The sequence below is a fragment of the Manis pentadactyla genome, chromosome 11 (assembly GCF_030020395.1).
Source record: "Manis pentadactyla isolate mManPen7 chromosome 11, mManPen7.hap1, whole genome shotgun sequence".
Taxonomy (NCBI): Eukaryota; Metazoa; Chordata; class Mammalia; order Pholidota; family Manidae; genus Manis; species Manis pentadactyla.
In genome coordinates this window covers 48,993,341-49,018,312 of record NC_080029.1, presented here as the reverse complement: position 1 = coordinate 49,018,312, position 24,972 = coordinate 48,993,341, and the positions used below count along the sequence as shown (strand labels likewise).

The window sequence follows — 24,972 nt, the reverse complement described above, 5'->3', positions numbered from 1 at the left end:
CAGGGACTAGAGCCTGTTTCAGACCTCCTGGAGACATGTGGCACTTACTGGGCCATTCCCCAGCCACCAGCTCCCCTGAGATTAGGTCCCCTCACTGCTGCTGACTATTGAAGCTCCCTGATGTCGACTGCCTGACCCCAACAGAGAACCTATGGTCAGACCTCACTGCTCCCTCCACCCCAATCCCAGGCCAGTGCTGCACACTACCCTCCCTCCACCCACTGGTAGCCTCCCTGAGGCTTACTGGCCACATATGTGGACCCCTGCTGATCTAATCTCCCTTCTGCTGGGTCTTCTCATCTCTCCAGCATGCTGTCAGATCTCATTGCCCTGCTCTAATGGGGCAATGAATGGGGCATCAGATATCTCCTGGAGGACCAGTCCTTCTGCCAGTCAAAACTGTCCAATTGTACAGCTTACTTCAGAAGTTAAGACAAATTTTGTTTGTTTTCTAGAAAGCATAGATTCCATTCCCATTTAAAAAATACCTTTTGCTTGTGCATGGTCACTCTGGCCACCTTGTCTAAAATTTCAGTCCCCATTGCTAGCACTCCCTAGGCCCTTTTCCTTATTTTTTTTCTTAGCACTTTTTACTAAGTACTGCATAGTTTACTTACTTATCTTGCTTATTGTTTATCCCTTCTGGTAGTGTATAAACCCCATGTGGACAGGGATTCCAATTTATTTTATTATATCTGCACCCAGAGCAATTCTGGACTCAAGAGATGTCACTCAGTGAATATTGGTGACGTAAATGAAGGAGTGAGTGATGAACAAAGGGATGCCTGTTCCTTGCTGGCCAGGCCACTGGCCACCCAAGGCTGTGGGCATCCTGCCCAGCTGTTTAGCCTGCACATCACGGCCCTGGGAGCCGAGCTCTTGGCTTTCTGCTCTCCCACAGTGCGGCGCTCACCTTCAGCTTGTGCTCATGCTCCTTGTTGACACGTGCAAGCAGCTGGGCTTTTCTTCTGTTGAGGGCGTCAATGAGGGCATCACACTGGGCCACCAGGCAGGCCTCAAACTCCACACTGTTCTCCTGTATGAGAGAGCACATCCCTTAGCTACAAAGCCCTGGGCACTTGGGGCTGCCAGAAAAAACATTTGGGGAGTGGGACTCCCTACTGAAGGGAATGAAAAAGAACTCTGTCCACAATGCACATTAGGCATTTAAAAAAATAATTGGGTAAATTTAGTTCTACAGTGGTAGTGTTCATTTTAAATTTAGATCGAAAAGGATAAATACTATGTAATAAATATTTTTTTATCAAAAGGAAATCATCTCCACAGTTCCCTTTGTATTAAATAAAATAAAGTGTTTGTAAAGTTGAACATGACTCTTTTTGAAGGCTGGCATATGTCCAATTATGCATGGTAGAAAGTGGCATTCAGAAAGGCTGGTTGCCTCAACAAATGGTGTATTCTTGAGGCAATGAGAGATAAAGAATCATTAAACTCAAGGGAAGAAAGAAGAAAGAGGATGGCAATGGTCTTCAATAAGCAACGATCCAATGACAACAAGCTTATAAGAACAATCATGGGTAAAGGTAGTTACTCCTTTCACTTAGGAAAGCCAGTCATGAACACACAGGCAGTTAAGAACAATTGGTGTGTGTAACAGGCAGCACCCTTGTAAAAGTCAGATATGAACCAACAGTTTGTGGGGGAAAGGCAACCATGTCCTAAATGAATTACACTTTCCCTTTGATTTTTAAGCTGAATGCTGGCTCTGAATTTCTTAAATTTGATTTAAATCTGTACATACCATAGACATTTCTTTTAAGTATTCTCTCATTAAATTATAAGCATTCATTAAAGGTAATTCTTTCCATAAGTTACATACATAATTTTGATTCTCAAACCATAATCTGAGTAACAATTGTAATTTATAGCAAATGAAAGCTGAATACTCACATATACACCAATAGCACTGAAAAAAAACAGCACCTAACTAAGTAAACTATAAACATTTAGAGGTTGTCAAGGAAGGAAGAGCTTAGCTTATCAAATTTTAATTTGTTCTTAAAGTCATTAAGAACTATGTTTCTTAATATGAGGATCTACTGATAGGTTTTTGGTAACTTTTAAAATGTAAGGTCGTCTTCATATAAAGTGTACACTAGTAAGTGCTTGAGTAATGACTTCTTCAAATGTTAAGTTTTGACTTCTACGGCAATTGCTTTTGAGTTCTCAGAGAAACCCCCTGGAAAACAGCATTAAAGAGCTCTGCATGTCCCATGATGGGTAATACAGGGAGGGAGGTGAACAGTCTTCTCCTGGTAGACTCCAGTTTAGAGCAGAAAGAAAGCTTTGCTCTGATGAAGAGGTGAGGTGCAGAGGCAAGTGGGGCTGCCCACTTTATGCCAGCAAAAGTAAAGATGGCAATGATTGGTAAACTCTGTTGCTTTAGAAAACAGGAAGAAGGGTACAACTGTTAGGTTATTAGAGAATCAAAAGTTTTAACATGGGCATGTCTGCCAAAAACGCAAAGAAATCAGTGTGCAGTGTCTTGAAAGTCTGGCTTACATTTAAAAAGACATTTCTGTCTTGACATCGGTTAAATATTGACTCAGAAAACCAATTTTCTGGAGGCCAGATCTAAGGTTATTTCTATGAGACACATCTTAAAACATAAGAACAATAAGCAGTACAGATGGTCATTATTTCAGTACCTCATGCAGTTTATGGCTTCTCCCCTTTAGCTATAGTGGAAAACTCACAGGCTTTCAAAGGCTGGCTGATCTTTGGGTCATTATGCTCAAATAAAGCAACTTGAAATTACAGTCACTAGGGAATCATGGTTGAAAAATACTTAAGTATCTCAGTAGAAGAGAAGTGTTACTACGGAAAAGGAAGGAAGGAAGGAAAGAGGGAAGGAAGAAAGGAGGAAATGGAAAAATGTGACTTGCTGGTTGCCTCTAGATAAGATATAATTATTGCAAGGTGCTTTGGGAACCTATAGAGTTTAAAAAACTCAGCAATAATGACTTTGAATACAAAATGGCCTCTTTCTACACACACGTTAGTAGAGAATTAGGACCTCGGTGTGGAAGTTAAGAGGCATTTGGGAAACCAGGTTGTGCTGCAGGCTTCTTGGCAAAACCTAACTACTTCAAGAAGGGTTATGTTTGAACCTGGTCTGTTCTTGTGCTTGTACGTATTAGAAGAGACAGAGAAGAAAAAAAAATAGGAATTTCCCCACAACACATAAAAATAAAAGAGAAGAAACAGACAAACTCCCCCACTACACAGTTACATCTTAACCCACTGGTTTGTTTTCTACCTCAGGCGCTGCCAATACCTGGATCTGCTGGACCATGTTGCGCAGCTGCACCAGAAACTCCTTGGCCTCTTTGGCCCTGTCCGACAGCCCGTTCAGTGCCTGCGAGAGCTGGCTCTGCAAAGACAAAGCAGGAAACCACAGAGCTGTAATCACACAAAGTAGCAAAAAGGCCACACAGGGTTGTTTTGATCCAAGATACAAGAGTCCTCAGCCTCCTCAGGTTCCTCTTATCCAAGCCTGGGCTGCTTAGCCAACATCTGTACATGAGGATTCTGGTAATAATGGCATCCAGATGCCTCCCACAGGCTTCTGAGTAGTTTCTCCTTGGAAGCAATGGAAACTTTTGGCCATTGCAGGCAAAGGCCCTCACCAGCTGATATCTGCCTGGAATTTCCTCACGTCATTCATTGCTTAATTAATTCAGCAATAATTTTTTAAATTTAAAGTTAAAAAGAAACTCCACAACAGTGAGTCAGATGATCTGATAATTATCAACATTATTTAGCCCAAGTGCTATTGGTCTGGATTGGGGCAGAAAGAACAAAGAGTCAAGAACAGGATGATGAGGGAGGCGTTGGAGCACTGGTGTGACGCTCCGGGGCCACTGAAATGTAATGACAGATACAAAGGGCATAGTGACAGTCCTCATTCTCAAGGTCATCTTCCTTCTCCCAAGTACTGTCCTGTTGCCCTAACTCCTCTCCACACTCACCTCCTAGCCAAGGTGTTCTCTCTCCTGATTTCCCACACTGCCCCATCCATTTGGGGATGCAGTTCTTCTGGAGGGGTCATGTGTCCAGGTTAGTACTTGCTTTCCCAGTCTCCCTGTCTGCTGGGATGGCCATGGACACATTGCTGGTCGATGAGACCTAAGTGAAAACTGGCCGGGGCCGGAGGGGTCTGAGAAAGCTCTTGCTTTTCTGCTTGCATGGGACCAGTGCAGCTGGTGCAGCCTCCTCCCTTTTGTTTGACTTTATGGAAGATATTTTGTGACTCTCAAGAAGAGCAGGCTGACATAAGAGAGCTAAGGTAGAAGGAGAAAGAGCCTGGGTTCCACAGGCATCTTTGAACAGCTGAACTAATACTTGAAGTCTCCTACTGCTAGGTTTCTTGTCATGTGAGAAAAATTAACTCTAGTAAAGTCCCTGTACTGGAGCTCTCCATTACTTGCAGCCATTACTATTGTACTGGATACAAAATGTGTTCTTCTAGCAGCCTGGGCATATCCTTCCACCCCTCCTGTAAATTACAGAGACAAACTCCTTTTCTACAATGTCTTCTTTGAAACCTAAAGTCCATTCTCCTTCCAAAGCCTCATCTACTCTTTCTTTGCAGTAAAGGGACAGAATCTTAGAAATTTATTTCTTAGGCCTATGATTGTTTTTCTCATACATTTGTCCTATTAAACACAAAGTTGGGCACTGAATCTCTCTAAAAATATGCACACCAAGTTCTTGGTAGAAGCAATGTAGGGTGGCAGAAATAACATAGCCTTAGGAAGGCTTCAAATTCTGGCTCTGTCTCTTATTATGACTTTGAGAAAGTTACTTCTGCCTGAGGTGCTCCAGTGGAAAATATGGGAATAATAATAATACTTTGTAGGTGGGTTGCTGTGAGGGTTTAATGCATTGATCAATGTGAAATCTCCTGGTAATTAAGGGTAGTGGTTAAGGGAACTATTCTGAATTCATAAATGCTGCCAGTTACTGGTTGTTTAAAGTTGCACACATAGTTTGATTTCATGCATAAAATGATAAGGATACTACTTTTGGGAGTTATGGGCATTGCATGAGATGCTATATCTAAAGCCCAGAACCCTGCTGGTGCATGGTGCATGCTTAATATATGTTGGCTGTTGTTAACACTCATTCACCTTCATTCTTCCTGTTCATAAACACCTGCTGACAGACTGGAGGGATTTGCAGGGCAGATTCTGGAGGAGGATCTGTTGGAGAATATTCTCCATCACTTGTACTTTAATCTAGGTACTCAGATTCTGGGAGGCTAGACCAACACAGCTGAGTAAAAAAAATGTACAAAGTGAGTCTGTAGTTGCTGAAAGGGCCACTTACTTATTTATGCTGCACCTAGAATTTGTGATAAACATTTTCTCTCCAAGAACTTGTTCCAAGAGTCCAGGGGGTGAAGGAGGGAAAGAAGTTCTCATTCGGAAGAGCAGGCAATAAAATGGGAGACACATTCTAAGGAAGATTTTTTTAATTGTTATTTTAGAACACATATCCCTTCTTTTTCTGAGTGAGCAATAATTTGCTGGGCTATCACAGTTTTCTTGCCCTTTTTATTGTAACTTATGCCTTAGTAACCACATTTGGAGGTCAGGGTACAGAAGCCAAATTCATTCAGCTAACAGAACCTGAAGCTATCTGATTTCTTATATTGCAGCCTTGTAATTATTTGACTGTGTAATTTAACTCAGACCTGACACCCATTAAGAATTGTTGACCAGGCACTGCTATGCACTTAAAAAAATTATTCTCTAGTAGACAAAGAGTGCTGGTTTCATCCATTCCCAGTATTTTATATGGCAAAGCTATTTGCAGATTTCCTCTTTGTGTCTATGTTCAGTCCCAAGAATGCCTCCTACCTTCTAATGACTGTTCTGGTTTTGACAAATAACTGCATTATAAGATAAAGATCTAGAAATATTTCTCTTAAGTTATGTTAATGTGTAGAAATTGACCAAGAGACAATGAAAACTCTTGGACACTATTTATCAGCAGCATATGCTCTTACTATGAGGGTTTATGTGTGTGTGTTGCTTTTTTTGGATAGTCTTTTTGATCACATTAATAAACTACATCTGATGTAGAAGAACATTATTATTGATTGGTTTTGTTTTCCAGAAGCATCTAAATTCATGCTCTGTTCTAAGAGAGATGTTCTGTATTCAGGACCACAGTGAAGCCCTGTAAATTTATACTGGATCTACGATGATGCAAATATTTAGTGTGTGTTTTTGTTACAGCATCTTTGGCTGCACATGTAGCCATTAGAAGCTGTTTAAAATGCTTAAGAAATGGCATTCTGGTTTTTTGGATATTTGTTTTCCAGTTTACTGAAAACGTGTCATGATCAAAAAGTGAATGAGGGTGGGAAAATAACATAGGCCAAGAAGCCCTGGCAAATTTCCAGGCAAGAGCCCAGAGCATGCTCTGAGTAACCAAGATCTCCCAGAAGGATGGCAAGTTGTTCAGAGCTTGAAGGAGAGAAACAAAGAACTCCATTCCCCCTTCCCTCCTTTCCTGCCGTACTCCTCCAACTTCCACCCAGACTCCAGCTCCCCTTACCTCCCAAGGGAGTGAGTGGTACCTGAGATCAGGAGCTCGGTTGGGAGAGCCCGAGGAGGATATTTCAGAACCCACTATTGTTTGCGCTCAGCAAATGGGTAACAGACTTCAGTCCACCCTGAGTCAGGACCAACTCTGATGTGTCCACTGCGCCTGGCAGCCACCGAGCACGCACAGACAGAAGGTAGTGTCTCTTCTCCTTCCCGTCCCTAAACGTTATTCATGTGTCATTCCTCCCTCTATGTACTATAAATATTGGATGGAGACAAATCAGGAAAAATGAAAGGAAGCTTCCTGGCTGTCTAGGATCTGAAGTGACAGTCCCAGGATGGGTGAAAAAGGGAGAATCAAAGAACTGGCACAAGACAGATGAGGTGACAGCCAAGAAATGGTAGCTTGATGGCCCCCAGAGCAGCCTTACTGCCTTCCAGGCACTTGGGACTGCAGCCCATGCCCCCTCCTTCCCAGGTACCAAGGTCACCACAAATCACAGGAGCAAAGTTATGATTAATGTAATGTGATTCTGAAGGAAGGCCCCCCCACAGGGGAATAACAATTTTTCTTAAATACTGATGTTTGAGTTTTATGAGATTACTGACATTATGCAATTAAAAAGTAAAAGCAAGGAATTCTAATCATTATATCAGCCATTTCTAATAGGGCAGGAACTCTGATGGGTGTTTCTAATGTGTATCTTATTTAATCCCAATAGCACCCTGATATTTTGCAGAGGCTCAGAGAGGATACATCTGAGCTAAGGTTTTACTAATCACATACTGGAAGAGCTGGAACACAAACCTTAAAGGTGTGATTCCAAAATTGTGCTTTTTTTTCAGCCTCCCAAAGAAGAGAATTCTTCTCTCACCCACACAGGAAGGATCAAAATCAACCCATGGTAGGAGCACGTAAAACCAAAGAAAGTGAGTTGGCGAGGGGATTATGATTAATAATGAGGAATCTGATTATGTTTAACAATCAGATTATACGTAAACTATAGCATGGCTAGTTAGCCTATGACATGTTCAACTTCTTTTTACCTGCATAAAGTTTTTTGGTGAATTTGAAAAGAATCCCTGTCAAACAGGGTTCTCGTGGGAGAAGTTGGAAGCTTTGGATTGGGGTCCAGTGCTGGCTTTATCACCTAAAGACCTGAGACCTTGGACAGGGGCTGGGTTGAGTGTGGATTGAGGGAAAGGAATGAGAATTCACCAAGTGACCAGTAAGTGGGAAACCTTCAAGTGGAGCCTCCCAAGGGGCTTGGTGCTCCTCACAAAAACTTCTATTCTGCCTGCCTGTACTTTTCCTGCCCCTGTGATGGGATCTCTCCTCTGGTTTCTCTGGTGGTGAAAAGTCCTGGCTCTTCCCCAACATCTTCTCACTGTCCTTGGCTGGGTAGGAAGCCTCAGAGGCTGGCCTGCTGGGGATGCCACCCTGTTTCTAGGCCCAACAGCAGGGCTGGGGCAGTGCACAGGCTGTGATCTACAAACTGAAAGGCTGGGCCTGGGAGCTCAAACACACAGTCTAGGGAAAAGTGTGTGAGTGTGTGTATGTATGTGAGTGTGCATGTGGGTAGAGTGCATGAGAGTATGTGAATGTGTGTATATGAGGTACTCGTCAGTGGAGTATGGGGAGACTCTTCGCTTTGGATAAGGCTGGTATCAGAGCTGTCTTATGGGTAGGGACTTGGGCCACTAAACCGCTATTTATTGCTAATTGGTTGTGACAAAGATTCTCTCCAAGGCCAAATTCTAGCCAGGCTCTTCTCAACAAAGCCTCACCTTGGCTCTACAAAGACTTGAGCAAACACTGACCTAGTTTCTAACAGCTCAAGGCTGCATCCTGGGATGACCCTAGCCTCCCCTTAAAGTGTCTGTCTGAGAAAACTCAAGGCAGCCAGAAGCATTTGCTGTTTGTGCCAGCCATCACTCATGGAGAGGGCCTCTGCCGGTAAGCAGGAGCTTCATCTCCACAAATGCCAGTTAGCAAACTCAGACAAGTTTCACATGGGGTAACCCCTCCTTCCTTCCCACTTTTCATAATTTTTCACCGCCTGGCTCTACTGAGCCCTGCTCACCCCCACCCTACTCCATCTTCCCTTTGAAATGCCTAGTCACATATGCACAAATTGAAGTTGAGTTCAGTTCACATTGGACTCTTTTTCCTATTGCAATAGTATATTACTGATTAAAACCTGTCCTTACATCTTTAACTAGTGTCCATCTCTGTTTATCTCTGACAGTGGCCAATCCTGGCTCTGAGCTAGGGAGGACTGGGGCAATCCCTGGGCAGTGAGCTGACCCTTCAACAGGCCCAGGTTAACTTTAAGGATAGGTAAGGAAGCACACCACTGGCAGTTCCAGGTTCCCTGCCTCAGCTGGCACATGTCTCATACATTAAAACAAATTTCACCATTTTTCTTGTGAACCTGACCCTATAAACTGTGTGGAGGACAACAAAAGGAAAACATGATGCATCGTAATCTAGCATGACAGAGGGTTTTAATGAATTATGTACTTAGATTTTAACATAAATCTTATGCATACTTTAATACAAATCTAATATTTACTACTTATTAAGTGCTTATAATATTCCAGGCACTGTGTAGAACAACTTTATGTATGTGATTTCATATAATCCTCACCACGGTCCTGTGGTACAGGTACTGTTATTATTTTCATGTTACAGATAAGCTCCTTTCCCACTCTGCAGTGCTTGATGGGATTCACAAGCACGCAAAAGTCCACCCCGAAAGCTAACGCATCCTGCAACTTACCTCTGTTTTATAATGATTCAGATGCAAATATTTTGTTTCAATCACTCTTCAAACCATAAATATGTACCAGAAATGTGATTATTTAATCAAATAATAACAATTAAATGAGATAGAGCAGTGGGGACCAATACGGCATTGGGGTTAAGAGGTCAGACTTTAAAGTCAGATGGACTTGAGTTTAAATCCTAGCCTTTTACTATTTATGTGACCTGGATATACCTGACTGTAGCAGATACTGTGGTGTTCTGCCCAGATTCCCTTTTAAAGGCATCCCCAGCTGCTGAGAGTATCACTGTTAATGATAACTAGAATTGCTCTTGCTAACAGAGAACCGCATTGCCCAAGGCTATGACCCCTTCCAGGGTATCCCCTGACTGACTGACTGGCTGGGGCCCCCTTGACTCAATTTGAGAACAACCCTGAGGGGCCAGTCCAGCTCCAGAACTCCCTGCAGGATTGGCTGAGGCCACTGCAGGTGAGCGTCTCCCTCTGCTCAGTCCCAGCCTCCTCATTTCCTTACAGGTATGTCTGCTGGGTGCACTCAACAGCTACCATCCCTATGGAACTCTCTGAGTCTGTGTCCAGGGAACCCAACTTAAAACAGTAAACTTTCTAGGCTTCAGTTACCTTATCTGCAACATGAAAATAATAACAGTACCTGCATCACAGGACCGTGGTGAGGATTATATGAAATTACATACATAAAGTTGTTCTACACAGTGCCTGGAAAATTATAAGCACTTAATAAGTAGTAAATATTAGATTTGTATTGAAGTATGCATAAGATTTATGTTAAAATCTAAGTACATAATTCATTAAAACCCTCATACTATGTGTCCTAATTTATGGTTTGGTTAATTACAATTATTCAGATAGTACAGTAGATTGTAGTACTTTTTACAACCAGTTTTCCCCTCCTCATTTTTGCCACATGCCTGGCAGGGCCTCTTGTAAATGGAGCATGTGTCCCTGCTCCATTGTAATCGTTGGCCATGTGATTTGCTTTAACCCGAAGAGGTACTGGATTTTCTGCCAGTTCTTTTGCTCTTTCTCTTTGTCACAAGAATCTGGTAATGTGTTGATAAACTGGTTCTCAAGGCATAAAAAAAAAGAAAACAAACAAATTCTGATTTGTAGTGTTTGCCAATTTCCATAAATATATAGCTGATGTTAGGCTATCAACATGATATCACTGAACATAGTGTTAGAAAAAGATGAGTACCATAAACTCTTTTGAATTGTGAGCAGGCATAAGCCAGGTTAGCATACCGCTGGGCATGTCTCACATAGTAGCTGTGGACCTCAGAAAGAAGACATGAAGAACAGAACTTCAGATGACTTCCTATGAGATAATATGAGTAATAAGTAAACCTTAGTTTTATAAGCACCTGAGGTTTAGGAGTTGTTTATTACTGCAGCAAAACTGACTGATACAGATAGCAATTACAATATTCCCCTTCATGATTTAATAATTTACTTAATATTCATGGAATTTTACTATGGACCAGCAGAGTGATTCATGCTAGGAAAATAGTAATAAAGGAAGTAAACACAGTCCCTTCTCTCAAGGAACCATCCTTGCTCTGAAACTACCACCATTCTGAGCTTAATAATGTCCATTTAAAAGTTCTCTCCCAGAGTCCGGCTGGCCGGCCTGCACGCAGCCATGGACGCTCTGGAGCAAGTTGTAAAACTCAAAACAAAAAGAGCTAAGAGATATCTTGAGAAGAGAGAACCAAAACTCAGTGAAAATATTAAAAATGCTATGTGATTAAAGGGGGAAATGCAAATTCAACAGTAATGCAAGTACTTAGAGATGTGTATGCACTGAAAAAACCATATGGGGTTCTGTATAAAAAGAAAAATATTACAAGACCATTTGAGGATCAGACATCATTGGAATTCTTTTCAAAGAAGTCAGATTGTTCTTTATTCATGTTTGGCTCCCATAATAAGTGGCCAAATAATCTAGTAATAGGTCTTATGTATGACTACCATGTGCTGGATATGATTGAATTAGGTATGAAGAAGTTTGTCTCTCTAAAAGATATTAAGAATAGTAAGTGTCCTGAGGGAACAAAACCGATGTTAATATTTGCTGGTGATGATTTCACTGTAACGGAGGACAACAGAAGGCTGCCGAGTCCCCTCACTGATTTCTTCTGAGGCCCCACAGTATCAAACATCCGCCTGACTGGTTTAGAGAGTGTCCTGCACTTCACTGCACTGAATGGGAAGATTTACTTTCGATGCTATAAGCTGCTACTGAAGAAGTCAGGCTGCAGAACACCATGGATTGAACTGGAAGAGATGTGGCCCTCGCTGGATCTGGTCCTGACGAGGACGCGTCTGGCTTCTGATGACCTTTATAGCTTTTCTATAAAGACGCCAAAAGCCCTCAAGCCAAAGAAGAAGAAAAATATCTCCCATGATAGTTTAGTATAACTTACAGATGGATTCATATGCAGAAACAAGACTTGAGCAAACTACAAACCAGGAAAATGAAGGGGTTGAAGAAGCGACCTGCAGAAAGGAGAACAGAAGACCAGGAGAAAAAATCAAAGAGAATTAAAAGAAATTGATGGAGCTCAGCCTATTAAAAAAATTTTTTTTTTCTCTCCCATAGACTTCTAAAGAAGCAGAAGAAGAATAGAATAGTCTATTAGCCAACAACAGAAATGTACCTTCTCCACCTCTTGGGGACAATAAGAAGTATCTGCTTTCCTAGCAAGACATAACCAGTGTGGGCAGAATTTGAATTGGAGATACTCTGCTTGGCTTTTATCTGTCAAACTTAGGATAGTTCTCTGCCGCAAAAGGAAACTCTTAGATTGGAGATGCAAGTCAGCATGGTAGGTTTTTTCAACAATGAAACAGAAGAGCCACTTTTCACCTCAGGGCATGGCAAACAAACTGTTCTTACTTAGTGTATATAGCTTCTTGGGGAAAAATTGATTTGCCATGTCTCTATGGCTTTTGCTTGAGAGGGCTGGAAGCTGTAAAAGAATTTATGCAACAATTGTTGTGATTGAAGGCATGAAATTTTAATAAAGGCTTGTAAGGTCAACACCACTCTGCCCAAGATTCTGTCAGACAGCATGCCTTTCTATGGATACTTAGAACCATGATATGTGTGTTGTTAGGCAGTTACTAAGTATTTACACCCTAGGATCAAAAATATGCCTTCCTTAGGCTAAGCCTTTGTGTAAATATTGGATTTTACGTCTTAGAGATGGACTACAGGGTAGCTCTCCTTTGTGTGTATGCTGCCTTTTCTCTTTGGCCAATTCTAGGGCCCCACGCACAAGGCTCTGAGTCCTTTTCCAGAGAGCTGTTTTCTCTATGGATTCCTCTGGCTGCTTTCTGTCCACACCAGTCTGCTATATTCTTCCAGGAGGTATAGCATTCCAATTTTTCTGCTACAACCAGCGAACAGTTTTACAATAAATGAAACAGATTTGAGATCTATAAATTTTCAGTTCTCTATAGTATTTAAGTGTTTCAGAAACTCTCATTCTACAAATAAAGGCTTCCACTAAATCATTAAAATATATGTGATAAAGTAAAAAAATCACTGAACTATTTTTCTTACAGATATGCTTTTTACTGTGTTCTTTCAGAGACTCAAGTGTTAAGTACTAAAGCAAAAATGACTATTATTCATCCCCTCAAGCTTCCAGTGATAAGAACTAAATAACTAGTGGGAGCAAGACTTTTTATTTGTTTTAAGAAATATCCCCCCGGCACCCCATTTCAAAAGCAGAATGTGCTCAGAAAAAATCAGAAAATAAAAAGATTTAAAAGAAAAAAATAAAGTCTTCAATCTCATGAGAGATGCACTACTAATAGCCTTGATAATGAACCTTTGATGTTTATCCTTTAATCCATCATGACTAAATACACTGCTTCCCACTTTTTAATATAACATTATATAACATTTACTATTGTGGCAAGCACTGCTTGCAATGCTTTACACACATTAACTCACCTTCTCCCCCCGCCCCCCCCGCCCCCCTGTACCCCCGCACGAAACAACCCAGCAAAGGTGGGGTTGTTTTTTTGTAGGTGATAGAATTAAGACAAGGGCGGTTAAATGGTCCAAAGTCATAAAACTGTTAAGAAGCAGTGCAGGGATTCAAACCAAGGAAGTCTGTTGCCAGAATTTATGCAAGTAACTGCTAAAAGATAGGGTAACCAACTGTGTAGTTGTTGCTGCGCAGCGAGGTCTGGAGAGGCCTCTCCCTGCACACCAGGTGAAACCTCAACCTGGATGGGGGAGGGCTCTTGACTCTGAACAAGAAACAATTCTCAAGCAGATTGGACCAGTGTAGGTAAGGAAGGAATTCATTAAAGTGAGAGTAGCAGGGAATGGTAACTGCTTTGCAGGCAGCAAGAGAGTAAGGAAGTTGAAGTAGGACACAGAGAGAAGACTTGTGCTTAAGTCTAGAAAACAGAATGAAATAATGAAGTAACAAAGACGCTTACCACTGGAAGAGCACAGAAACAAAACACAGTAAGTTGAGCAGTGAGAAAGCTTTATTTACAAGTCCTCACTTAGAGAAAGGAGAGTGCAGGCGACCTCAGAGAGAAGGTGGGTTGGAAGGCTGGGGATTCTGTCTTTTAAGGATTTTCAGGAATGTGACAAAGGTCAGGGGGTATAGACTTGTAAAGCAGTCTCAAGATGCTTATCTCTGGTGAGAGACATTATGTCTCTTCTCCCCTATTATCAGTCCTCCAGGTAATTCTGCAAAATTAACACAAGAAATTGCTCAATTCCTCTCCAGGATAGTGGCTTCCCTCTGGGAACATATCAGTCCAAGACTCCTCACCCTGCCCCCAAGGTGGGTTGAGTTTTTGTCTGTTTATGAAAGAATATGTTAGGAATTTTACCTTCAAACTGCCTGGTTTTTAAAATAGAATCTTAGCCTTAAGATGGAATCCCTCCTGCTCTTACTATACTGTTTGTATCTCAGCTTTTTCATCATAGGCAGGAAAAGTAACCATGATGCTTGTCCCATGTCCCTGCTCTACATCACAGGTGCATCATAATTTATTTAATCTCCTATTTTAGGACATATAGTTTGTTTCCAGCTTTTACAAAGAGATGAAATGAATTTCATGTAGTAAATATTCCAACACATTCTTGATTATTTCCATTTCCAGAAGAGAAATTGCTTAACAAACTTTCATATTTAGAGGGTTTTAAAATTATGTTATCAAAATGTCCCTGCAAATGGTCATTCCAATTTATATATATATCCAAGGTGATGAGAGTAATACTTGCCTATATAACTCAGTCCAAATATTATTATTATTTGTATTAGTAACAGGACAGGCAAAGAATGGGATCTTATTTTTCAAATTTTTGTTTTAAAACTATGGGGTGGGGGCAGGTGAGTTTCTTTCAAAAGATTCTTTCTGATCTTTTCCTAATTAAGATGTAAGTTCTCATTGGTATTATTTGTAAAGCATTTAGAAATCCTAGCCCATAGAATGGTACCTAAGTGTTTGTTAAGGAAATTAGTTTGCTCCTATTGTTGGGGACTATCTGCAGACAAGCCAGGACTCATCACACTTGTTTGCTTACCAAGAAAGCCTTAGGAGCTAAAACTGGAAGGCAATCTGGAAGATACAGGTGGCCTGTTGGAGAGGAAGTGAAAAGCCATGGATCATTTGTTTTAGCAGATTAAGGTCAGAATGTCTGGTTTACAAAATCTCTGCTCTTTAGAATTTATAATCATTATTTTGTGGACAGATGCATGTACGGAATAGTTCCTAGTAAACATTCAATGGTATAAGAGAAGAATATATTCTCTTATAGGAGAAAAAATATATAAATTATTTCCAGAATCTCTCTTCTGGCCTTAGTGTATCTCTGTATCAGTAGGTGTTTCCAAGGGGTGGAGAGAAATAGTTCATCTCTATATCAATAGGTAATTACAGGGGCAAGTGAGGGCATACCTAGACCAGAAAGGTTGGGTGGGGCCTCTTCTTCTGTAGCTGGATAATGAGAGACATGGGAGAGCAGAAATGGACGACTGCTTGTAAGAAATAAATGGGTTTCTCCCACTTTATTTCTCCCTTTGACTGATTTTGGTTTCAAAGGTAATTTACTCTGGGATTACCACCCCCCCAACCTCTGCCCAGAGTTATAAATATAAAGATATTATGAATAATATAAACCTTCACAATACATTAACAAACTTAATTAAGCTTGCTAACTGGGCTGTTCAGATACCTTGTATTCTTATGATTTGTTTACTTAAAATATCTTAAAATAAACAAGTGATTAAATTTCTCACAAGGATTGTGCTTTAATGGTATTGTCCTTTATTTCTAGGAGTTTTTGCCTTGGTAATCTGTAGCTTTGCTGTTTTTTATATCTTCTTTGTGCGTTCACTATACCTTTTAACATTAATCACATCTTATTATGTTTCACTTAGTTCTTCGGGCCTTGAACTCCCTTTCATCTGATCCTATTGTATATACCATCCTCTCTTTCTTTCCTTTCTCTCTGACATAACTTTGGTCATCTTTTATAAAACTACATCTGTTTTTAACTCAATCCTATGTTTTTTCCCTTATCATAGGAAAATTTGGGCTATTTACATTTATTAACTGATATAGTTGACCTTATTCAATTTTTATTGTTTATATTTTTATTTGTTACAGTCCATTTTCCTTTTTAAAAATGTCTAAGGCTTTATCACATTTCTTTTAATATCTTAGTCCCACTCACTAATTAATTTTGATGTTTTGCTATGTTTGTCCATTTTGCAAGCTACCTTCCCAACTTTTATCACATGTAAGCCTACATTTGTCCATTGCCAAGTCAAAATTAACTAATAACTTTGATCCTCCTATTCCACTACATTCTCCAAAATGCTTCACTTAATGTTTGTATCTCTCAGAAATTAAGAAATACCATTGCAAATAGCCCCTGGATCAAATAGGAAATTAAAAGTGAATTTATAAATTTTCTATATATTAATGGGGAGAACCAGTTTATGAAACTATATTGCTTTTTTAAATATGATTTTTGGGTTAGCTGAGAAACTCAAGTACTCTTTATAACATTATTTCTACTAGAAATACTGTTCTTAGATGAAACTTGAAAAATCAGGAACTTTTTTTCCCTTCTCCCTAGACACAGAATAGAATTATTCCCTCCTCTCATATACTTTCAAAGCTAAATCAGAAAGGTGACCAGGTCATAAAAGAAAGAGGTAGTTTTTTTGCACTTACGTGCTTATATCCAGAATGGCTCTGGCAGACTGTTCTTAAGTTCTGAACATTCAATAATTTCAGTGTCTTCTTTCTAGTATTTAGATATGAGTAACATGGCAAAACACATGACAGTATCCGATAGGTAGCTGATAGCTAAGGCAATCCCTGTATCCGATATTGAAGTTACGTTTCCTTTAAACTTTACTGAGAAACAAATACAACTGGGGTGTTACCATCCATTTCTCAGCCTTCAAAACAGCTTGGAAGGGACAAAAACGACACTTGTGACGCCTACAACATTAAGCAGCATTAAGGAATGTTCACTTAAGGGAGTGCCTGTGCTTTAGCAGCATCACTGAGAGCAGGGGACACTCAGTGTCAGAATTAGGGTGACCAGGGTCAGTCTCTGGGTATCAATTTTGTTTCTTGATACAAAGAATAATGTTTGAACAGAATTCTTGAACAGAATAATGTTCCCCAAAGATGTCCTAATCTTTAGAATCTGTGAATATGTTGCCTTACATGGCAAAAGGGACTTTGTAGATGTGATAAATTTATTTATGGATCTTGAGACTGGGAGATTTTCCTGGATTACTTGGATGAGTCCATTCTAATCACGAGTTGAGTCCTTAAAAATCTAAGACCTTCTAGGCTATAATTAACGAGAGACAGATGTGGTTACTGAAGCAGTATCAGAGGGAAGCCACATTGCCGGCTCTGAAGATGGAGAAGGACACCATGAGCGAGGTAATGCAAGCAGCCTCTAGGAAATGGAAAAGGCAAGGAAACAGATTGTCCCCCAGAGCATCCAGCATTGTGTACAGGATTTCTGACCTCCAGAAGTATAAGATACGAAATCTGTGTTGTTCTAAATTTTGTGTTCTGTATGGCAACAATAGAAACTTGAAAAGCAGTCAGTTAAGAGCTGGATTCTTACAGCCTTTGACAATGACTAGATTACCTTATGTTTGGTAAATCTACTTAAAACATGCATTTTCTGCTTTTGCTTTGAAGTTGGAGGAGTTTTAGATGGAAAGCAAAATGGCCACAAAGAAGAAAAAGAATCTGGCCCATTGAAATCAGTGGACACATTTCAAGGTTTTAAGTTAAAGAACAAGAATTGGTTATTCAGCTTCTTTTCATACACATGTGAAGTAACTGAGGCATATGACCTTCTGATAATCTAGAAATTCTGTGAGATTGAGCTAGCACAACAGCCTTGTGGCTGGCTAATCACCAAAAATGAACCTTCTGCATCAGGCTGGTTGGTGTCAGCTCTTGAATGTCAATGACTTTTAAAAAATAGGGACAAAGAGTAGATTTTTGGCCTTTTTAGAGCAAGTTGCTACTGCTCCATTAAGAAGTCTAAATCGATGTGTGTTTTGGATACCAAGGTATTCCGTTACAATTTAAACTGTTACAGTCATCAGTTTATGACTACCCTGTAATCTCAGTGTACTTGAACTTTTACTTAATTAAGAAAAGCTACATTATTCAAAGGCATGGGATCATTAGGAGGCTGTTAATCACAACAGCTGCTAACTACAATATTTTTAATTCTGACCTCAGGACACCACTACACAATTGATGCAGACATTAATATCTTCTTTTAAAATGAAGGGTACATAAGGGGAGACCACTACACACCCACTAGACACTAGTGCTGGTGAGAATAGGGAGTCTCACACATTGACAGTCGTAGGTTAAATGATAAAACCACTTGGGAAAATCAGCACTTTCTAGTAAAGTTAAATATACATCTATGCATTATGACAGAATATATCCACAAAAGTCTTAGATAAAATGTTCATAGCACCTTTACTTATAAAGTAAACAAGCTGGAAACAGCCCAAACATCTACCAACAGTAACATGGATAAATCAATTGTGAATATCCATACAATGGAATACTACTTAGCAATAAAAAAGTTCAAGCTAATGATATATATAAAATGTAAAGAAATTTTAAAAACCTTATGTTGAGCAAAAGAAGCCAGACACAAAAAAGTACATGGTGTATTTATGTAAAGTTCAAGGACAGATTTATGATGATAGAAGTCAGGAAAATGGAGAGGTTGACTGGAAAATGTGAAGATATTCTCTAAGGTAAGGATATGTTCTATATCTTGGTTTTGGTAATAGTTTTATATATATATATATATATGCACACACACATGCACATATATACATACACACAAACATATATGTTAAAGTTTATTGAAATATAAACTTAAGATTTTTTGTATTTTACTATAAGTAATTTACACTTTTAAACAATGGACATTGTTGATATCAAATAACTAAAGCAGTCTTGAGAAAGAAGAAAAGAAGTTGGAGACATCATGCTCCCCAATTTCAAACTATATGAAAAGCTATAGTAATCAAAATGGTATGATATGGGCATAAAAGCAGACACTTAGATCAATGGAACAGAACAGAAAGCCCAGAAATAAGCCCATGAATATATGGTCAATTTATTTATAACAAAGTATCCAAGACTATACAATGCTGAAAATACAGTCTCTTTAATAAATGGTGCTGGGAAAAATTGGACAGCGACATGCAAAAGAATAAAACTCAATCATTATCTTACACTGTGCACAAATATCAACTCCAAATGTATTATCATAAAAATCCTAGAAACATAGGCAGTAAGCTCCTTGACATTGGTCTTGATTTTTTTTGGATCTGACACCAAAAGCAAAGTCAGCAAAAGCAAAAATAAGCAAGTAAGATTACATCAAACTTAAAAGCTTCTGCACAGCAAAGGACACCATCAACAAAATGAAAAGACAACATACAGAACAGAATATTTGGAAACCATGTACCTGATAAGAGGTTAATATCTAAAATATGTAAAGAACTCATACAACTCAGTGCCAAAAACAATCTAATTTAAAAATGGGTAGGGGATCTGAATAGACATTTTTCCGAGGAAGATATACAGAAGGCCAACAGTTACATGAAAATATACTCAACAACAGTAATTATCAGGGAAATACAAATCAAAACCACAATGAGAAATCAGTTCACATCTGTTAGAATGGCTACTATCAAAAAGACAAGAAAAAACAAGTGTTGGCAAGGAGATGGAGAAAAGAGAATGCATGTGCATTATTGGTAGGAATGTAAAACAGTGCAGCCACTATGAAAAACAGTATGGAGGTTCCTCAAAAAATTAAAAATAGAACTACCATATGATCCAGCAATTTCACCTTTGGGCATTTATCCAAAGAAAATGAAAACACTAACTCAAAAAGATACATGCACTCCCATGATCATTGCAGCATTGTATGTAATAGCCAAGATATAGAAACAAACTAAGTATCCACTAAAGGATGAATGGATAAAGAAGATGTGGCATACACACATACACATACATGCACACAAATTAGAATACTATTAATCCATAAAAAATAATCTTGCTGTTTATGACAACATGGATGGACCTTGAGGGCATTATGCTAAGTGAAATGTCAGGCAGAGAAAGACAAGTTCTGTATGATTTCACTTATATGTGAAATATAAAAAACAAACAAAAATCAAGCTCATAGATACAAAGAAGAGTGGTTGCCAGAGGCAGGGACTGGGGGTGGGCAAAACAGGTAAAGGGAGTCAAAGATATAAACTCCCAGTTATAAAATAAGTAAGTCATGGGGATGTAATGTACACCATGGTAACTGTGGTTAATAATTCTGTATTGCAAATTTGAAAGTTGTTAAGATAGTAAACTTCTAAAGTTCTTGTAACAAGAATGTTAACTAGATTTATTGTGGTAATCACATCACCACATTGCATTGTACACCTGAAGCTAATATAACGTTGTATGTCTACCATATCTCAATTTAAAATAAATAAATAGGTTTAAAAAATGGGCATTTTTTTTCAAGGATAAATACTTAAGTCTAATTAATCTCTGTTTACTAAGACCCTACACTGTGTAGGAAAAAAAAGCATTTTTTTCATTTGGTCTTGTTTTTTCAATTTAATCTCTGAATTTAATTAGACAAACACAAAACCCTCAAGCATCCAATAATAAGCTAAAATAAATATTTTGTTCATTTTCTTTAATACTTGATATTAGGAGCTCTCCACTCAAAGGCTGTTGCTGCCTTGGGTGAACACTATCCACGCCCTCTCCCTGGTCACACTGTCACTCTTCTACTGTTGCAGATACCCAGCAGTGCTGAAATCTAGTCACGTGGCAACTGTTAACTCTGGTGTGTGTGCCTTCTCACAATGACGTAATTTTAAAGACATGTCTGGGTGAAGCTTCTTTAGGAGGAAGTTTAAGCCTAATATGAAAAGTGGCAATTCCTCACAGGGAGCAGGAATGATTGGGGCCATTGAGTAAGAAACAGGATCACACACCACCTGTGGGGGTCCCTTTGCCCACTCTTAGAATTGTTCTGTCCTTTAGGAAGTCACAAATATCATAATATCATAAGGCTCATAATACACATGTGCCCTTTCTGGTCAACTCATGATGCCAGTAAGTTTGTGGGAAGAATTTGTGTATAAATGTGCTCAGTTCCTTTACTTTGACTGTGAGTTTGAGAGGCATGTGATCCTTTCATATTAATGATAAATCCACACATTCCTTCTTTGATAGTCCTCACATTTAATTTATAAAACCTGAATGTAAGGAAATTATCCCTAGCATAATTCTCCTTTTCACTTCCATTGCTTCAATTACTCGAGAACAAACTAAAACACAATTTTATTCTAATAAATGATATTCTTCATTGGCAAATGAGAAATTCTTTGGGATATCTTAAATAGTTTCTAAAACATATTTAGTCTTTTTTTCTCCCATTATTGAAAGGTTTGTTAGGATCCAGTATTAAAGGTCAAATTCCATCCAAAGTAAAATTAACAGTGATCATCAATATTCTTCAGGAAAATGGATTTAAGCTATGTCTGATTTTTTTCACCCTTTCCTTTTGCATCTTTGTCAGTCCATCTCTATGCAAGTGAATTGCAGCTCCAGCCCTAGTGAAATGGGAATGGTTTCCATGACAACAGATTTGCACTCTGCTAGGTAGAATCTAAGATTTGACTCCCTAGAAATAAATTTCACCATGGGAATTGGATATTTTGTAAATGAGTAAATAAGTGTGCAATCATTTCCAAAGATAATGCTGTTAAGAGCTTGCACAAGCAAGGGTAGGTTATGTGAGGTGACTGCTGAATCTGCCACTAAGGTCACCTAGACAAAGCAACATGCAAGAGAAATGCCTGTGTTGAGATGCAGCTTGCTTTGTTCTGCACCCACCAAGTGTGGGCTGCACAGCCTGGCCCTCCTGTGAATTTCAATGATGTTCCAGGGCTAGGAGGAGGAAATAGATTTTAGAGCACCTCACAGCAAATGACATGTGTTCACCTCTGAATGAATGTCTTTCCTCTTATTTCCAGAAACTATTAGCTCCTTGAAAAGATGAAATTCCCAGAGCTGTTATTAAGGCATCCAGTATGAATTTAATTGCTTATTATCTATTTCTCTGTTAAAATTAGGTGCTACTATTGTACAAGAATTCTCTTTTCTCTTTATCAGTACTCTTTTTAGTACTGTCTTATTTTATTAATTTTCAAATATATAGAACCATTTCCATATTCAGAATTTTCACTTTAAAACCTAACATGATGTTGTATTCAATGAATGCCTTATAAATATATTTTCCTAATAATGTTTATAAAAATCATAATGGTTAATTCTGATTTGTGAGAAAATAATTTCTGTCAATATAGTGGCATATAATTAAGAATTCCACTAATTCCATTCCTGAATCCATTAAGTAAGGTTTCTTTCTGAACACTGGGACTGGCTGCTGGAGAAGGAATTTCTGTTGGAGTGAGGTGGTGTCCTCAGCAGAGATATGAGGAGGGAATGAATGTACAGCTTTGTGTAGGGATGCAAATATTCAAGACTGTGATGAGGACCCTTTGCAAAGTGCAAAGTTAGTAGCTAAAGTCCACCCCAGCATGTTAATACTTTATGCTAAATGAGGTGTTTTTCAAAAGTCAGTACAAATATGCAACAGAAATCCCTCATTACCCAATGGCCAAATGTGGCAAAGTCTGCATCTCTTTGTGCACACCTTCCTTGTTCCCTTCACCTGTCCCCTGATGTCAACTCTCCTTCCTTCAAAGCTTAGGAAGGTCCTGATACCAGTCACTTAAGAATGATCAACCAGATACCCCATTAACGTTTCACTGATTCATAAACATTAAAGTTTTATCTAAACCAAAGATTTCCCTTTTAAGCCTTTCATTTCTAATTGTCAAATGAAAGACTTTGTAGTTAAGGAAATCTTTGGTAATGCTGAGAAAGATCAGTAAAATTTTGGTGAGGAAAGGGGACCTTGAAAATACATAAAATTTATCTTGCCAGTCACAGAGGCAAACCTGCTATTATCTTTTTGGGATGCTGAGGGTTCTCTTCTTCCATCCTTCCTGTTGGGCATTTTCCTCCTTAGGTAAGAGCATCCCTCTGAGGTCACTGGAAGTCTGGTCATTCTTGGAGGGTGAGGGTGGAGCACCTGGTCCTTCCATTGTGAGTTTTCCCCAGGAGAGAGGCCTAACCTGCTGTGGTAGAGACCTGCCAACAGTTCCTCTTCTTGCAGGCCTGTCCTCAGCCTTCTCAGGTGAACACAGGTCTGGCCTCCTCTCTATATATCCTGGCATAATACACCATCTAAGCTAATAGTTAGCAGTGGTAACAGCATAACTTCCTTATATGAGCTTCTAAAATGCATAAATTATATTTCTTATTATTCTTCTACCTCTGAATTTCTGACAATAATGTTGTTACTGGAGTAATTTTATGGCAATTATCTTCCTGAGTGTCTTATATGTAGAATATCACCTTCTGCCCATTTCTAGTAATACATTTTAAATGACAGAACTCAGATACCGTAATGGCTAATTGATTAGAGTGAAGTGTGGGGAAAGGAGAGGTCCTGGGGAAGGAAGAAACCAGAGGTTGCAGAATATGCAGTCTCATGAGCAGAGTATAGCTGAGAGATCCAGCTGTAGGGAGGACAACCAAAGGGAGAAGAAAGGGAATGGTAGGAATGATAGAGAGACAAGAAAAGTAAAAAGATATAGAGAGAAGTTGGGAAACAAGTTAGAATCAAATATTAGACTGCGTAGTACTGAAATGCCTATTGACTCCATAAGCGCTCTTGACCAATTCCTTTGATGGCCCAGAAACCTAGGTGGTATAGTCTAAACAAGGGCTGACCCTGGGACTACAGGGCTTATATGAACCTTAGGAAACTGAATATGAGGACTGATAATTTAGAGATCCTTTATCTGTTTCTATACGATATACACCCAAACTTAATTGAACTAGGGAGCTTACAAATTACATTAATGCTTTTCAGTTTTCTGGTTGTAGAATGAAACTGAGAAGAGGCGGTAGCTTTGAAATGTGCCAAGGTAGGCAGATCTATATTCCCCAGAATTCCCTTTCCTGTATGTACAGTTACGGTGGGCCACAAAAGAGATTCTTATGGGAGATTTGGAGGGAGAAGTGAATTATCAGTCATTTTGTAGCTCACATACATTGTCACTCATCTGCTGGCTGAACAAGTTGGCATGAGGCAGCAGCTCAGCCAGCAACTGCTCTGCCTTTCCCAGATCCTCCTTCAGCTTCTCCAATTCTTGGGCCAGGTGCACATGTGCGCATGTGTTTAGTTCTATGACAAAGGCTCCACATTGTGCAGCACATCTGCATCATGTCCACAAGGCCAGAAGAAGAAGAACCAACTTGAGTTTCAGCCCAGCCTCGTGGGCTTCAGCTTGTGCTTGGGCATGTCAGCCTTGTCTAGCTCTGACCTGTGGATCTCAAGCTCCAGGATCAGATATGAAGACAACAGCCTTATTGAGACTGTTTAACCAGCTCCTGCAGTAATTGTGGAAACTAATCCTATAACAAATCCATCCAACCATCCATCTAACTAACTAACTAACTAACTAACTAACTAACTAACTGTATCTCCTAGTAGATCTGCTTCTTTAATTGAACCCTGACTGATACAGACAAGTAAGCTAGGTAACCAGAGTAGGGAAGACATTTAATTCTAGAATAAGCAAATTAAGTATTTTTTAATGACCAAGAATGCTGTGCATATAAAAATCAAATCAAAGCACAAATAGAAACCCATTGATTCACACCCACTAGGATGAGTATAATAAAAAAGGGACAGTAACAAGTGTTGGAGGATGTGGAGAAATTGGAACCTCATACATTGCTGGTGGGCATGTAAAATGGTGCAGCTGCCTTGGAAAATGGCAGTTCCTCAAAAAGGGATGGGGATGGGGATGGGGATGGGGTTGGTGCCGGTGGTTGGAGCAGGTGTGGGTTTAAAAGGGCAACACAGA

The 24,972-nt window shown here is 39.4% G+C and overlaps 1 protein-coding gene and 1 pseudogene across 9 annotated transcripts in view; one reads left to right on the top strand and one right to left on the bottom strand.

The window, feature by feature from the left end:
* Positions 1-24,972, bottom strand: part of TRIM9 (tripartite motif containing 9) — a 118,393-nt gene that overhangs the window by 51,677 nt on the left and 41,744 nt on the right. For all 9 annotated transcript variants that reach the window (XM_036917676.2, XM_036917685.2, XM_036917669.2 and 6 more), the window contains exons 2-3: positions 3,299-3,394; positions 914-1,036 (exon numbers count right to left, since the gene is read on the bottom strand). In XM_036917676.2, the coding sequence (XP_036773571.2) occupies positions 914-1,036; positions 3,299-3,394 (219 nt within the window). The remainder of the gene's footprint in view (positions 1-913; positions 1,037-3,298; positions 3,395-24,972) is intronic.
* LOC118928471 (ribosome production factor 2 homolog) lies at positions 11,009-11,966 on the top strand (annotated as a pseudogene).